We start from the raw sequence: 16,950 nt of genomic DNA, 5'->3' as shown, positions 1-16,950 counted from the left end.
GTGTGGGAGGCACTGAGGACAGTTTCAAAAGCAGGGGCTAGCCCTAACCAGTCTGGCTCAGTGGATAGAGCATCGGTCTGCGGACTGAAAGGTACCAGGTTCAATTTCTGTTGAGAGCATGTACCTTGGTTGTGGGCACATCCCCAGTAGGGGGTGTACAGGAGGCAGCTGATCGATGTTTCTCTCTCATCGATGTTTCTAACTCTCTATCCCTCTTCCTTCCTCTCTTAAAAAAAAAAAAAAAAAAATCAATAAAATACATTAAAAAAAAAAAAAAAAGTATGTTTCCTCCTGTTTCCCAGTTGGTCAAAAACAGCCTTTTGTTGGTTAAAAAAAAAAAAAAAGCAGAGGCTAATGACCTGCCATTCATATGGAGTACTGGGAACACATAAATATTCAAACCTGCTGAGCCTGACTCTCTCTGGAATTGTTTTTCAAGTTGCTTTTTCTTTTCTTTTTAAAAATTATTTCAGAGAGGAAGGAACATAAATGATGAGCAGCCCAAATGGACTAAGCCACTCCACTGTGAGAGAGAAACATAAACGATGAGAGAGAATCGTTGATGGGTTGCCTCCTGCACGTCCCTACAGGGGATCAAACCCCAAACCTGCGTATGTGCCCGGCTGGGGATCCAACCGCAGCCTCCGGGTCCATGGGTTTGACACTCAGTCACTGAGCCGCAGCGGCCGGGCTTTCAAGTTGCTGTTGCTTTGGATGTGGTATTTTTTCCACGTAGGTGTCCACATGTTAACACGCAGCCCAGGAGAGATAACGTTAACAAAAAAAGTTCTGTTTCCTTTTTATTGCTATTTGGAGAGAGAGGAAGGAAGAGGAGAGAAAGAATGTATGAGAGAAACACTGACCTGCTGCCTCCCACTCTCCTCCTGCCAGGATGGAGCTGGCCACTGGGCATGTGCCCTGATTGGCGACCTTTCGGAGGAACCACATCCAGAACAATTTTTTTCTTTATTTGTATAGCAAGAATTTACTTACTGACACCGAGGTAGAAGCTTATAACATAAAGATGGATGCCACGTGGTCCCAGATTTCACGGAGGTTACCATCTTTACAATCTACCATGTTTCCCCGAAAATAAGACATCCTCCGAAAATAAGACCTACTTACAGGTTTCCTTGAGTGAAATATAAGGCATCCCCCGAAAACAAGGCCCCCCTAGGCTAAACATGAGAGATTTGGTCCACTGATTCTGAAAGAAATGGAGTCACAAGAAATTCACCAGGAAATTCAGGAATTGCATTGTTATGATGATGTTCCAGAAGATGATGACATGATTGTCATTGAATAAATGAGTAAATTCTTGATACTGTAGGATTCACAGTTTGTCTGGTTTGTGTTGACAACTACCGTACTACCATACCGTATACAGGTAATAAATTTCCTTTATTTTCATTTAACAATAAATGTGTACCGTATTCTTCTTCATGGAAAAATAAGACATCCCCTAGTGCATCTTTGGGAGCAAAAATTAATATAAGACACTGTCTTATTTTCGGGGAAACAGAGTAGCAGGGGGGAGCAGGTTGTAAACGGAGTGAGAGCAAGGCTGTAACAGCAGTGTATGCGTGAGACGTTCTGTGGGTGCGGCACCTTCTGCAGACCTGGGGGCGGTGGGGAGACTCTTCCCCAAGGAGGCAGCGCTGCCCTGCGCCCTAGAACACAGGCTGCTGTTCTCTCTGAGAACGAGTCTGCTTGGTGGCCTTACACCGGAATCACCATACTTACATCTGGTTCTAGACAACAGAAGCAGCCCTCCTAGGAAGACACAGAGCTGTAAGTGAAAGAAGTGCAGCATGATTATCAGCTGCGGCTGTCTAATTGCCCACAAACAAGTGCTGGGGATGCCCGAGGTAGGAAGGAGGAGGGAGAGCGGGCCTTTCTGGATGAATGTTGGTGCCGGAGTGTCCTAGTCCATTTGGGCTGCTCTAGTAAAGTACCACGGACTCGGGAGGAAGGTGCGTAATAAACAACAAATCACTTGTCACGGTTATAGATGCTGGGACATCCAGGATCAAGGCGCCAGCAAGGTTGAGTTCTGGGGAAGGCCCTTTTCCTAGTTATCGCCTGCAGCTTCTCCAGGCATCCTCACAGGCGAGCGGAGTTAGAGAGCTCCGTGGCACCTCCTTTGTAAGAGCGCTAATCCCATTCACGAGGGCCCCAGCTTCATGACCTCATCACCTGCCAGAGGCCCCACCTCCTAGCACCATCACCTTTGGAGGTCAGGAGAGTTTTGAATTTGTAGGGCGACACAACATCCGGGTGATAGCGGGAGGAACGGCATGCTTGAAGTTGGAGGCGATGACAGCAGCCTGGTTTGTGGGAAATATGATGTGGAACTGTCAGTCCAAACGGAGGGCCATAAAACACACTGTCTGCAACGTTGATGGTATAAGTGGGGATTGTTTCCAGGTTGTAAAGACATGGGTGATGTGGATAAGGCGTTGTTTTCGATACAATGGTGGTTTTCTGCTGGTCCTCTTCCTGACCTCTGGTTCTTGGTATTTTTAGCCCCTAAATAATGAGTCTTTCCTAAACAAGTGCCCCTTAGTCCATTTCTCTCCCTCCAGCATTGCCCTCCAAACTGCGCTGCAGGGTGTGCCCTCAGAATCTGCTGGACAAGTAGGGGAGAGGAGCCCAGGGGATGGCTGTGCCTCACTCCGTCCCACACACTCACTCACCTGTTCTCTACATTGTGGTTCATAGAGGAGAATTTAACAAAGAGTCTAAGATCTTTTTTTTTTCTTGTTAGAAAACTCTGCTATTTTATCTCTGATTGAACATAAATCTTTTTCCTTCAGCTAACTTCATTTATATTTGGTTCAGTCTTTGACTCTTGTGGGAGGATGGAATTCTCAGTCCCTTCTGATCCTGCTTTGGCAAAATAACTTGTAATGTTCATCTTGGATGTTTGTTATAGTGAAGTGGAAATATTTCAGGTGATGGTTCAAAGATATTTGAATGAGGATCCAACCTAGACATTTTGAGAAAAACATTTAAGACTTATGAGCGAAGAAAGAATGAAATACTGTTATTATATCCTGGTAGATATTTCACTTTTTAGAGAAAAGCCAATATGTATTTCGTTGTCCAAAGGACGTTTTTAAAAAATCCTTTCCTCAACCCATTTGCTACTTATTTCTTTGTGTGCATTACCTCCTATTACCGAGATTTCCTTGTGCCTCGATCTTCCTGGGTCGTTTTTGAAATTCAAGTTGGAATAAGCCTGAGTTTGTGCCAGTTTAGATATAACTAAATTACTAAATTTTACACAGTTTATTGCTGTTCCCGTGACAAGAGTATCTTCTAGGTATTCTTTTTTAGTAGGTCACTGAATCTTTTTTACTTTATGGAGCAGTAAGAAATGCATGAAGGAATTTGAATTTCAGGAGGCCGTCTTGCATTTATATGTGAGCATTGGCATTTAGAGTCTATAAAATAAATTGTCGGTGGATGTTTTATTTACCTGTTAGGCGCTCAGATAGATCATCAAGTAGCGTTTTGCCAGATATATTGGGATGCACTTGATGGTACAGAAATGGAGGGTAAAGCATTTCATCAGAAATATTAGTGTGCTGATCTCAGGAGGATTTTTAATGTCGGATAAAATACCCGTACATGTGCCATAAAAGCAAAAATTCTCTGCGAAGTAAAACTGGCTCACTGTCATAGGAATTTTTTTTTTTTTTCTTCCTATGAGCAAGAGAGTCATCATTTATCGAAATGTATTTTAGATTTAGAATTGTTACATGGCCTCCCCTGTCTAAATTGCCAAGTTCTTTTGATAAAGCTGGCAGCGTGAGTGACAGCTGCAAACCCCAGGTTAGACTGTGGAGTTGGCTTCTCTCTGGCTCTCTCTCCTTTTAAGCCTCCCTTTCATGTGGCGCCAAGTGAAATGTAAGCTCTGCGGCTCCTCGGGGGCCGTGGCCGGACGGGAGGGAGAAAGGCGGCCGTTTGGAGAACCTGCCGCAGGCACGGGGGGCAGGGGGCCCGCGTGCTGACATGACTCCCGACCTTTCCGAGGAGATGAAGGAGGAGGCAGTGCCTCCGCGAGCTCTGGTGCCTTTCCCCCACGAGGGTAGACCTAGCTACCCAGCCTTGTGTTTTGACTTTATCCTGCAGATGTGGCAGAAGGAAAAATACATTCTTTTATTGCTCTTCCAAGTCGTTAACCGCTTAGCCTGAATCATCGGCAGGCTGTGTGGGAAGAGGTCTTTTAAAGATCACTGAACTTGGCTTGATTTGAAATCAGAGCAGAATTCATTTCATTTCATGTGGGAAACCTTCTTTTGAGAAATTGGACGCAAACCGGCTTCTGAGCCTCTTTGAATTGAAAAAGAGCACCATAGAGAAACGCAGCCAGATGCACAAATGTCTGCTCCTGGGTTAGACTGCCATAAGCTTTATGACTCTTTCTCTGCGGTTATTGATCATTGAAATAGCCTTAGCACGTCAGTGTGAATGAGTGCATTTCAGGTTGCAGTCACGGAGATGTAACTAGGCCAGTGGTCGGCAAACCGTGGCTCGTGAGCCGCATGCGGCTCTTTGGCCCCTTGAGTGTGGCTCTTCCACAAAATACCACGGCCTGGGCGAGTCTATTTTGAAGAAGTGGCGCTAGAAGAAGTTTAAGTTTAAAAAATGTGTCTCTCAAAAGAAATTTTAATCATTGTACTGCTGATACTTGGCTCTGTTGACTAATGAGTTTGCTCACCACTGGCCCAGGCCGAAAACCGACTTCTGTGCATGGGCCATGAAGTTTCAATCACCCGAATGTGGTATTTTGTGGAGGAGCCACACTCAAGGGGCCAAAGAGCCGCATGTGGCTCGCGAGCCGTAGTTTGCTGACCACTGAACTAGGCTAACCATCATGGGTGCCCCTGTGATAGGTCTTATCCTTGCCGCTCATTGTGATAAACATGACGGATGATTGTAGGTGGAAACGTTAGTGCGTCTGTGAGGCCGCTGGTGTGTAGCAGTGATCTGTGGAGGAATAAATTCCTTCAGTTCCCACATCAGTGTCTCTCCAGAGAACCACACTGTGGGCAGTTGGGAATGTTACAGATCTCCTCAAGGAGCAGTTGAGAATGGTTTCTAAGAGTGCTAGCTCAGTGTCTCGGTGCATGGATTTGGGCAGAGCAGGCCAAAAAGAGCTAACTGGGGCGGGGGGGAAGATCGAGAGAACAGGCCGTAATGGCGAATAGAGTTATTTGTCACCAAGTTTGTAATAGGATTTTCAATTAATTCACGCAGGCATCCCGTGCCTCCCACTAGCCCTGTCAAGATGAACTACAGCCACATCTCAAACGCCATCCCCTATTAAACGGTGCATGTCTGTGAATTTGTAATTTCTTCTGTTCAACCAGAAGATGAATGGGTTCCACTCAGAAAACAAATGTGGGCTTCAGAAGTGCACGTTTCGAAAGCCCCAACACTTCCTAGGAGGAGCATTCTTTGCATTGTTCTGCAGTGAATATGTATGAAAATGTAATTGCTGTGTGAGTTCGTCCAAAAAAGAAAGGCGTCCAGCTACAGGGAGACAAACACATTTTCAGGTGCTGTGTTTCCCCGGCGAACAGGCTGTTCGTTCTGGGCGATGACGATGATGATGATGATGATAGTTCACGCTCGGAGCACTGGCTGCCAGGTGGGTCGTTTGTAGTGGTTTTCATACATTCACTCACTGAACCCTCACGATGATGACCCAGATGAAGGAAATGAGGCACAGAGAGGTCAAGCTGCTCCAGATCACACAGCTTGTAAATGGCTGAGCTGGGATTCAAACCCAGGCATTTGGCTCTGGAGTGTGGGCTCCCAAAAGGTGCCCTTTGCTGTCCGATCATGGTCCCATCAGCTGTGTTCCAAGAATTCCTTTACTGCAGTAGTTGTCAGTGCTCTGTCTCTGGCTCGATCACTCTTGCTCTCTCCTTCATAGTAATATTTTTAAAAATATATTTTTATTGATTTCGGAGAGAGAAGGGAAGGGGGGAGAGAGAGAGAGAGAGAGAGAAAAAAACATCAGTGATGAGAGAATCATTGATAGGCTGCCTCTTACATACTCCCCACTGGGAATCCAGCCCGCAACCCGGGCATGTGCCCTGACCAGGAATCGAACCAGGACCTCCTGGTTCACAGGTCGACGCTCAGCCACGGAGCCATGCTGGCTGGGCTCTCACATATTTATGGCTGTGTTTATTTACTGTTATTTCCTCAAGCCTGACTTGGGAAATATTGTTAGATTGTGGTAAACAGACTTCAAGAAAGACGTAGTAAAGAAGAGAATGTAAAGAGGTCTCTCCATGAGAGTAGGCAGAGATTAGAAGAATCCTTCCATTGGACCTTGAGTGGAATATAACTCAAAATCACAGGATTGTGAAGCACCCGAGTTCCTTCTGGGGAAGCAAAGGGTGCAGCAGGGTTGTTGACAAGATTAGGTCAAGGATGGGGAGCAGGAGTCAGGCCATTTGAGGCAGGATCTTCAGGCAGGGCCCCAAAGTCAGAGGGTACATGAGGGTCCCAGGATTCTGGAAGGCTCGACTCCCGTCTTCCGGAGCACTGGCCTCCAGAGCAGCTCTCATTAACCAAACACAACATCCTACCGGCCAAGCCAAGCCAAGACGCCTGCCAATAGCATGTGGAGATCCAAGAATTGGCTTGGTCCCCTTCAGCCAAACAAAATTAACAAAAAACAAAAAAAGTTTGGCTTTTATAAGTAGGTCAGACTCTAAATCTCTGACCAGAAACCAAACTGTTGTTTTGTTTTTTAACTACATTATGAAGTTTTGTTGCCATCCAGGGTGTAACACTTTCATCTGCTTTTTTTGGGGGGGTGGGGGAGTCGCTAGGGAGTGAGTAGTAACATGAGTAATGCTCCCTCTTGCTCGACTTCATTAGAAAGAGGAAACTCAAAAAGTATTTCAACTAGTCGAGGCCTGTGCTTTGCACAGCGCTGTCTGCCTGCCAGCCCACTTCCTGTCCGTTTTCCATCTTGCTGGCAGACCCATCTGCCTGGCACACCGCTCTCCTCATGGCTGGCGGTGCTTCCAGCCTGGACGTGTCTTGTCACTGCCAGAGGGACGGACACAGCCATCGAAGCTCTTTCCCATTGTCATTCAAGACTCTCCACCACCGAGCCTCTGCTCACCTCCCCTAATGTGACATTCCACAGTCCCCCCCCAAGAACACCCATGTTCTGTGTAAAACCCCGCTCCCGCTGCACAGCACGCTCCGTGTCTTTGCTGGGGCTGTGTGCTCTGCCTGCCGTGCCCTCGCTCCTCTTTCATTCTTCCACTCCAGCTTTGCCTGGCTGGCTCCTCTGGATCCTTTAATTGGCTCAGGTGTCACTTCCTCGAGGAAGCGTTTCACTTTTCACCCACCGCAGACCTGTGCCTTCTGAAGCACCTCTGTCACATCTCGGTGGTTGAGTTCCGTATCCTAGCATAACTCTTATCGTTGACCTCGCTATCCTGTATTATAATTATACCTAATATCTTGTCCTTTAAGGATAAGAAAGGATCCCTGTTCCTCTTTCAGTTCTCAGCACTAGCATGTTGCCTGCGATACATGTTTTCTGGATGAATGGGTAAATGAATAACTACGTGAAAAGCAGGAGCCCGGTAATCTCATTCGGTGAAGTTATGATATACATGTTTGATTGGCCGTTTAGTCTTCCAATCAGGGATAGGCAGCTGTGTCCCAGGCAGGCCAGAGTTCTTCTTAAAGTAACAGCTCATGCTCAAGAAGGGGCACCTCCAGTGCCATTGGGAAATACCATATTTAACCCATTTGATGATTAGGTTGCCTTGGGGCTCCCACACACATTTTTTAATCCTGTCGTTTAAAATCAGAATGCAATTAGTAACATTCAAAACCTCCACTATTAGCATATGAGCCCCATGGTGCTCTGTGACCAGGAAAGCGCAGAGTTGAAGGATCTTATGTAGATTGTGAACGAGACTGTATGTCTGTCTGATCACAGATGATACCCTCTGAGAGGGCAGCAGCCGTGGCTCTCTGACTCACTGTTGTATTTCAGGCCCTGGCACATAGTAGACCCTCAATAAATACCAGAGCTCATGAGACAGTAGGTTCTACTGTCCACACTAAAAGCAGTTGGGATCATGTGATACAAGGAATTCCCTTATAAGGACCGAAACAGAGACAAGCCATAATGGTTATGCTGAGAAGCAAATGAATCAGTCTGTAGTGAGTTCCTTTCTGGGCCAACAGTTCTTTTGAGTCCCAATTTCAATATCAAACAGTGTCTTATGTGTACATGTCAGCCATGGTGAGGACAATTATGTGATACCATAATCAATAAAAAAAAAAAATTAAAAAAAAAAAAAAACAGCAGTTGGGAAAGTTTTGCCTAAAGCCAACTCTTGATTCTTAACCACCAAGTTTAAGAGCAGTCACTAAGTGAATTGTGCTTCTATTTAAATTTTTTCTTCTCGATGCTTATCTTGTATCCTGCCGAATAAGGTAGTTACTATCAGGCAGTAAGTTCGGTTTTTTATTTGTTTTTGTTTTTTACTTACGTGTTTTTGAATTTTACACCAGGGAGCCAGACTCAGCAGTTGTATTTCCATGGATTCAATAAATACTCCAAACAAACCCCACAAAATGAGCCTTAGGAGCAGAAGGCTAACTCCCAGGGGGTGGGCATGGAGGGCCAACTCTTCTTATTTCACTGTGACATTTGTTTGTTTGCTGTTTCTTGGTGAGACACATGTATAATTTTTTTTATGTGATATTTTTTCTTCCCTGGGTAAGATGTTGGTTTGACCTTGGCTTGAAAAGAATGATAATATCGTTAAGTTTTCAGACACGTTGGGGATGTTTCTCCATTAAAACTCATCTCTTTTCTTTCAGGGTATACCTCAGTTACCATGTGCCAAAGCATTATACAACTACGAAGGGAAAGAGCCCGGAGACCTTAAGTTCAGCAAAGGTGACATCATCATTCTGCGGCGGCAAGTAGATGAGAATTGGTACCACGGGGAAGTCAACGGGATCCATGGGTTTTTCCCCACCAACTTCGTGCAGATCATCAAGCCGTTACCTCAGCCCCCGCCACAGTGCAAAGCACTTTATGACTTTGAGGTGAAAGACAAGGAAGCAGACAAAGATTGCCTTCCGTTTGCAAAGGTAATGTCAGAGTGGGGTGGTGGTCCTCTTGCCGGCTAGTCCCCTGTACCTGGATACACAACAATGGGGCTCATATTTCATTTTGCAAAAAGAAAAAAAAAAAAGGTAAAATAGTGTAGTGTGAACTATACCACTGTGCTTTTAAAAACACCTGGAAGCAGTCTTCTTCAAGTCCCACAGAAAGGAGTTCTGTGCTTGGGTTGTTCTATATGAAAGGTAATTTTGGTTGATGCTCTGTGTGGTATCGTTTTCATATTTAGAGCCTAAATTCAATTCTAGGTTGCTATACAGGGTGTGTGTGCCACCAGGGGTTTTAATTCACTGAATTATGAATAACAGAATGAAACAGCATTACTTCCTTATTTCCTATGTAAATTTCTTTGCTGGGAAGCACACAGGAATATATCAACTGAATTGATAATCTCTGTGTGCTTTGGAATTTTAAGTAGGGTATTGTGTTTTATGTAAAGAAAAACAGTGGGATATGCATTTAAATGGGCATTCGGTGTATTATCAGAGAGAGAGTGACAAGAGCCTGAGACTCCATCTAAAACATGGGTTCAAGAGGCTGGGGAGCACTAGAGGTTGCAATCTGTAGATCTAAACCAAGTGAGCAACCAACCCCTGATTAGAAGGGGTTCCTAGTTTAACAACTTTCTGGAAGGACACCAGGTTGACTGAAAGTTACCATTTAGTTCATCAAAACATTGGATTCATGTACTAAAGGCATGTCACAGGGTTTTTATTCGTGTATTCTTAAAACTTTAGTCCCTCTGTTGAAAAGATAAATTAAGTGACAAGCTTGATGGGGTCAGGTAGACTGATGTTTATTATTTCTTTAGGATGATGTTCTGACTGTGATCCGCAGAGTGGATGAAAACTGGGCTGAAGGAATGCTGGCCGACAAAATAGGGATATTTCCAATTTCTTATGTCGAGGTAGGTTCATCTTTAGACATATCATGTTTGTATTTAGCTTAGCAAACCTTATCTTAATCAAGCCATTGGAGTATTAAGAAGTCCTAATAATTGTTTTGCAATATAGACATATATTAAATCGTTGTGTTGCGTACCTTAAAAAATACAGTGTTGTATGACAATTATATATCAGTACAACTTTGGTTGGGGGGAAACAAAAACTAGTCTTTGTCCTCGTTTTTAATCAGCTTTGTTCAGAAAGGTTGTGGCCAATCTGAAGTGAAGTTTTTTTTAGAGAATATCTCTAAAATAGCATGGTTACCATTATTTTAAGGAATAACACGGATTAAAAATGAACCAGGGCCGAAACCGGTTTGGCTCAGTGGTAGAGCATCGGTCTGCAGACTGAAAGGTCCCGGGTTCGATTCTGGTCAAGGGCATGTACCTTGGTTGCGGGGACATCCCTGGTAGGGGGCGTGCAAAAGGCAGCTGGTCGATGTTTCTCTGTCATTGACTTCTCTAGCTCTCTATCTCTCTCCCTTCCACTCTGAAAAAGTCAATAAAATATATTAAAAAAAAAAAAAAAAAAAAAAAAGAGGAACCAGGAAGTTACAAGTTACCGTATGCCTTCATTCCATGATATACACTTGCATATCCTTTCGGCGAAATAATTTTTTTGTTGTTGCTGAAAACAAAATTGAAGGCAGTCTCAAAGAATGAAATACAGCCCAAACGACGATACAAAGTTAGCTGAGGTCACAGAAGGTTTCTGGAAGAGTGAGTTCTTAGTGGGTGTCTGTGTGATGGATAACCAAGAGAAATGGAAAGGATGAATTTTTATGGCAGGAAGAACATTCATACAGGCAGACCAGTGTGTGCAAAAGCCAAAAAGTAAGAGCACTGATTGAGGGACTGAATGCGATTCTGTTATTTAAGACATCAAAGCACATGAAAAAGAAAAACCACTATCACTTATTTTCCCATCTTTTTATCTGAGGCATTTGTTTTGGCATGATTCTCAAAGCTAAAATGACATTCGGTCCCCCCCCCCCCCGGATAGTGTGATATTGCCAAAGTTCCCATGCAAAATCAGTTGGAAAAGTAATTCAGACCATCTATGAGCCTTGAACTTGTTCCATACCCTTCAGATAGTCTTGTTTATTGAAATATTTTTTTCCTCCTTTGGAAGTAAACACCAAAAACAAATCTTAACTCTCAGTCATCCCTTCCTGTATATTATTTATATAGTCTGATTCTGGGTCATGGAGAATGACCACAATTTCCAAGAATTCAACTAGTTACACTGTGGAGCATGGGTAAGCACAAGCTTTGCAAGGAAAGCCTGCCTTTACTTGTTAGGTATTATCAATATTGCATGCCAGAACTTGGTGTGTGAGGCAGGAAAAAGGATTGCTCTGCTTTTGTTATTGGACGGGTATAGAATTGCTCAGAGAGGCATAAAGACCCACCCGGGAGAAGTCCAGAGTCATTCGAGTCATTGGATTCTCTCTGTCTTAAGCTGGAAAGAGAAACTGCTGCCCGAGTGAAAGGGATTTTCATTCTTTTCTCCTTGCCTCTTTTCTTTCAAATGAGCATTTTCCTCATTTGAACCAGAACTTTGCCCATTGAGGCCAGGTAAATAAATCATCCATCTCTCGGAGACTCTGGCTATTTCTTTGATGTCAGGCCATCAGATGGAAGTTTCTGGTGGGGAGGGAAGCCTGTGGGGATGAGTGACAGCTGGCTTAGCCATTTTGCTAATACATTTCAATAGCAACCTACTGAAATTCAGCCATTTGAGTAAAGTTGAGACGGTCTTACGAGGCAGTCTCAGAGCAAAGCCAACTCTAGGAATCAAACTTGGGGCTTTTTTTTTTTCCTCTGAAGAATGCTTTTCCTTTTGCTCTATAAACCACTTCAGGGCCCAGACCAACCCCAGTATAAAAACAGGCTGTGTTAGAAAAATTCATTTGTGAATGATTTTCTTTAGATCTTGTAAACATATATTTAAGTCTCCATCAATATTAGTTACTTTTGCTTTTTTTCACGGTGCTGCCAAAAACTGACCCCCCCACCCCCACCCCAACCAGATGTTTTGAGAAGATCAAATGAGATAATATATCTCATAGGGTCTGGCACTGCTGTGTCTTATGCACAGTGGTTTGAAGCTCAGATCAGACTGTGACTCAGAGGATGCCAGAGTGCAGTCATGATCAAATAAAAGACTCACCACCATGTATAATGAGGGAAATGAGTTCGGAATTGAATTCCAAGTTTCCAGAGGAATGTCTTCATTTGCTACAGGCTTGCCAGCAGAAGCTGGGACCTCCCCCACCACCCCAATTCCTCCGTTGGCTTTGGTAATGGGAAGGCCCAAGGAACTTGCATGTGTCAGAAACTAAACAGGATGGGCCTGGGGGTTAGGATTCTGGACCTGGAGTGGATTCTCTGGGGTCAGAGGTTCAGCTATGGGATTAAGGGGTGGGATAATTTGAAAGGAGCCGAGTGTTAGAGTTAGGTAAAGGGAGAATTGGGTGGGAGGACAGAGATAGTGGGAAACACTCCTGGACTAGCTGGCCTCCCTTCTTATCTTCAATTGTCTTTTCTCTCCTCCCTCAACTTTCTGTAACTGTGGACTGTGGTCTCTACCTGTGTTAGGGAAGGTAATAAAATGGCGGGAGTGATCGAGTGAGTTGCAAACAGATGGCCTGTGATTAAAATACAGAATTCTTCAAGAGAAACTTGGTTGGGGGCACTGGGTAGGGGCAAGAATGGCTGTATAAATGGCTTTGCCTTCTGTCCCTAGGAGCCTTTGTTTAAATTCTTCAGATAGTTTTCTCTTGCTGTTTTCACATCCTCTCTTTCCTCCTGGAAATGCTTGCCTCAGACCCCTCTCCACCGAAGTCCCAGAGGTTGTGGATTCCAGTCTGTTTAGACCAGAGCTTCCTGGATTTGAGCCGGTTGGAAATGGTGAGGAGTAAGACTTCTTTGGGGAAGCACGGGAATTCTTGAAGACACACTGGCAGGATATGTATAAAAAAGTATATTTGTCAAGAACTGACTACAGTTAAAAAAAAGGATGTAGTATCTTGCTTCTTTCTTTGTTCAAAAATATCAGTGTTCTACCACCTAGAATGGAAAGATTTTAGCACCCTCATTAATTCGGAGCTGACTCATGCAAGTCTAGCCGTCATTTGGGCAAGGATGACATTATTCTTAGCAAGCAGAAAGTTTGAACGAAGTAAATGCTAACCACCGGATTATGGATGGTTTTTCAAACACCTTTGTATATTGTAGGCTTATGACGAACATACATTTTCATTAAATTTATCATTTTACTTTGATTCCCAGTCATTTAAGATACCACTTACCCAGTCTTAAAAACATTAGCAACTTGCTTCTCTCCTGTAGATGTAACATAAAAATAAGCATTCCTTATGTGCATAAGGCATAAAGTAGGCGTGGCCTAACAGTCAATCCTCTTAGTCTTTAGTGACGGCCAGAAAGAAGGGCACCCTGCCTTGTTCTTTAGGTCTCTGCTCACCTGTCACTTCTGACAGGCTTCCCCTCACCACCTTATCTAAAGTCATTCTTCCTCTTCCGTTTGCTGTACTTCACACACAAGGTGGTGTGATCATTGGGGGGAAGGGGGAGTGGGAGGGGGGGACACGACTTGGACTCTGAGCCCAGGTCGCTGAGATTCAAGTCTTGGCTCTGCCACTGATTGTCTGAGGGACTTTGGGCCTGCTCTCCTCATTTATAAAGTAATAGAACCCCTTCTTAGAGTGAGCTAATTTCAATGATCCTTATACACAGTGCCTGGCACCTGGTATGAGCTGAGTATGTGATAACTACAGTGACCATCAGTGTTAGGGTTCCTCCTTCATATCACTTTTTATTCTTTGTAACTCCTTTTAAAAATATTTTATTGATTTTTCACAGAGAGGAAGGGAGAGGGATAGAGAGTTAGAAACATCAATGAGAGAGAAACATCGATCAGCTGCCTCCTGCACGCTCCCTACCGGGGATGTGCCCAAAACCAAGGTATATGCCCTTGATCAGAATCGAACCTGGGACCCTTCAGTCTGCAGACCAGTGCTCTATCCACTGAGCCAAACCAGTTAGGGCTCTCTGTAACTCTTGTAAGTTATTTGTTAATGTGGTTACTGTCACCCAATATTCCAGGCCGCCATTAGCATGTGAAGTCCTGAGGCGGCATCTCGTCTTTCTGATTTACTTTGGTCTCCTAAGGTTCTGGTACAGCACCTGCCCCTAGAGGGATCTCAGAAACTATTGGTTGAATGAATGAAAGAGCAGCCTAAGAACCTTTTGGACCAAAACCAAGAATGAACTGGTTTTTCGATGTTGCCAACTTTAATTTTTTTTTCTTCGGCATTACCATCTAAGCATATATGTTATCGTTGGTTTATCTTCCTGCTGTATTTGGAAGGTATTTTGTGTAACTTTACTGGGATCGTTTTAAAATGAAGCTGGGTGAGTGTTTGGCTACACCAAATTTAGAATTTTTCCATACTAAGATAATGTTGAATTATTTTGGATACTCTGGAGATTAGATCATGGAGACACTATCTTTTATCTCTAATACTAGAGGCCCGATGAATGAAATTCATGTAAGAGTAGGCCTTCCTTTCTCCAGCTGCCGGCACCAGCTTCCCTCTGGCACCCGGGACCCGGGACCTGGGCTTCCCTCATAGCCCTAGCTTCGTCCGGAAGGACATCTGGTCTAATTGGCATATTACGCTCTTTTTATTATTATAGAGAAGATTCCCTAATACTTTCTGAGGTGAATTGCCACCTGCTTGAGATTATTCCTTTGGTTTTTCCTTATTGTCAGAGAGCCTCATTTAAAAACACACACACACACACAAAAAAAAAAGTTATTAAGTTATAAATGACATAGAATAAACTGCCCATATTTAATGTGTACAATTAGAGATATTGTTTGTTGGTTTCAACTTATGGAACCAACCCAATAGCAAATCTCAGAGGTCCGGGCCATGGCGAGGAATAGAATGAGTGTTATCTGTCTTAAAGGAAAATCCTGTGAGTGGGCCCTAAGGGTCAGACTGCAACTTCCTCTCCTAAGGAGTTAGGAACCTGGGAAGTAGCGTCTGTGTTCCAAGGAAGAAGAACGGAGGTTTGGGCACCTAGTGTGAAGTTGCCAAGGTTATCTTTATTTCCTAACGTAAAGCCTTTGCTCTAGAAAATGATGAGAGCAGAAGACCCAAATCATTCTTTGATTTCATGATCAGAATTGACAGAACAATATAAAAAGATTCTGTCATTTGTATTTTTGTATGTATTCTTTTTTTTCCTTTAACATTAAAAAGCTACATGTTCACCTCAACCGTTGCTGGTGGAGCTGTGAAATAGTGCAGTCACTTTGGAAGATAATTTGGCAGTTCTTTAAAAGGTTAAACATAGAGTTACAATAAAAAGAATAGTGAATGCTTAATTGATTGAAATCATTCTTATTAACAGATCGGTGTGGGTGAGGGGGAGCAGTTGGGAAGACAGAATTACTATATGACTCAGCATCCAGATCCCCCCCCTTTATTTCGGAGGCAAATTAATTTTTATAAAAGCAATTTAGAGAAATTGTTGGAAAGGCAGAATTGCTGTGTTGCTTGTCACTCTAACTTTCTCCTTCAATTCTGAAGTAAATTAGTTTTTATAAGCGAGAGTTAGAGAGATTGTTAAGAACTCAGTAAGGGAGAATTATTCTGTTGCTTAGCACCAGATGTTCGTCTTTCATTCTGATTCTCTGAATACTTGGGAGCAGCATTTGTACTTTTTATTTTTTTTCAGTGCTGTGGGCTCTGTCCCAGGGTGCAGGTTTTCATGTCTTCTGAATGTTACCAGCTTGATACAAGCCATTGTTGCCTTCCATTCTGCCACAGCGGCAGAAGGAAAATGAGCACTGGCTCCTGAATTTCTAAGGGCACAGGCAGGTCTCTGGACTCCCAAGAACAACTCCCTCATCTATAGAGCTAGAGGCAACCGGACTAGGCTCTGGCTGAAAAGGAGTCCTTTAAATTAGGTAAGGAACTTTATTTAGGGCAGTTCATGCTCTAGCTGTTCTTCAGCAGCCTCTTCCTAACGTTAGAGTTGCCTTTTGTTTTCCATTAGGAAAACTTCAGGGAGCTGAGATTCTAAAGACCAGTTCATGTTTATTGAGTTCTCCCCCGCACGAATGGACCATCTCCGGTCCTCTGGGTAGTTTTTAGAGAACATAAAAACGCAGGTCTCCTGTAGAGCCTTAATCAGAGGGCCGAGGATAATGACCAAATGGTGTCTAATGTCCTCAAGGACTCCCCGAGGAGTCCTCAAATTCTTCAGCCTGGCCATTTCCCCCTCCGCATGCCAAGAGCCCCAGCTAAGTTGGTCTTCTGATCATGTGTGGAAAATAGATACCTTGGAACGGTTGCCTGTACAGCTCATCTGGGGTATTGCTCTGTACCTGTATCAGTGGAAAGCTCACCGTTTCCTCCAGCTTCCCGTGAAGACTCTTATTCCGTAAGAAGCCTTTCCTCCCTCGTTCTCACATGCATAAACAGAACAACTGTCCGCTGGCTGCGCGTGTCCGCAGAATGCTCAGTTTGTACCATCCTTACACACGTGGCACATGCCCAGGGTATCGTTCTGTGTGGAGATGATTTGATGTTTTCCTGTGTTCCTTGAAAGCTGAATCTTACATAACAATATTTCAAGTCATTTATTTCTGTCATATAACCACATTCCAGAAAAGTTGGAAAGTAAATAACCTTTAGTCCCATCACATATAATTTTCTGGAACAGCCTTTCATTCTTTTTCTTTGTGCTTTAATGACATGAGACACATGGTCTTGCCTTT

At 43.7% G+C, this 16,950-nt stretch overlaps 1 protein-coding gene across 3 annotated transcripts in view; it reads left to right on the top strand.

Annotated features, from left to right (window-relative positions):
* The window catches only part of SH3RF1 (SH3 domain containing ring finger 1), a 173,072-nt gene that overhangs the window by 96,209 nt on the left and 59,913 nt on the right, over window positions 1–16,950 (top strand). For all 3 annotated transcript variants that reach the window (XM_084883736.1, XM_084883737.1, XM_084883738.1), the window contains exons 3-4: window positions 8,884–9,159; window positions 10,002–10,097. In XM_084883736.1, the coding sequence (XP_084739862.1) occupies window positions 8,884–9,159; window positions 10,002–10,097 (372 nt within the window). The remainder of the gene's footprint in view (window positions 1–8,883; window positions 9,160–10,001; window positions 10,098–16,950) is intronic.

The sequence above is a fragment of the Pipistrellus hanaki genome, assembly GCF_964339955.1.
Source record: "Pipistrellus hanaki genome assembly, chromosome: 5".
NCBI lineage: Eukaryota > Metazoa > Chordata > Mammalia > Chiroptera > Vespertilionidae > Pipistrellus > Pipistrellus hanaki.
Note: the sequence above shows the minus strand (reverse complement) of the source record. Positions and strands in the feature narration are given on the sequence as shown.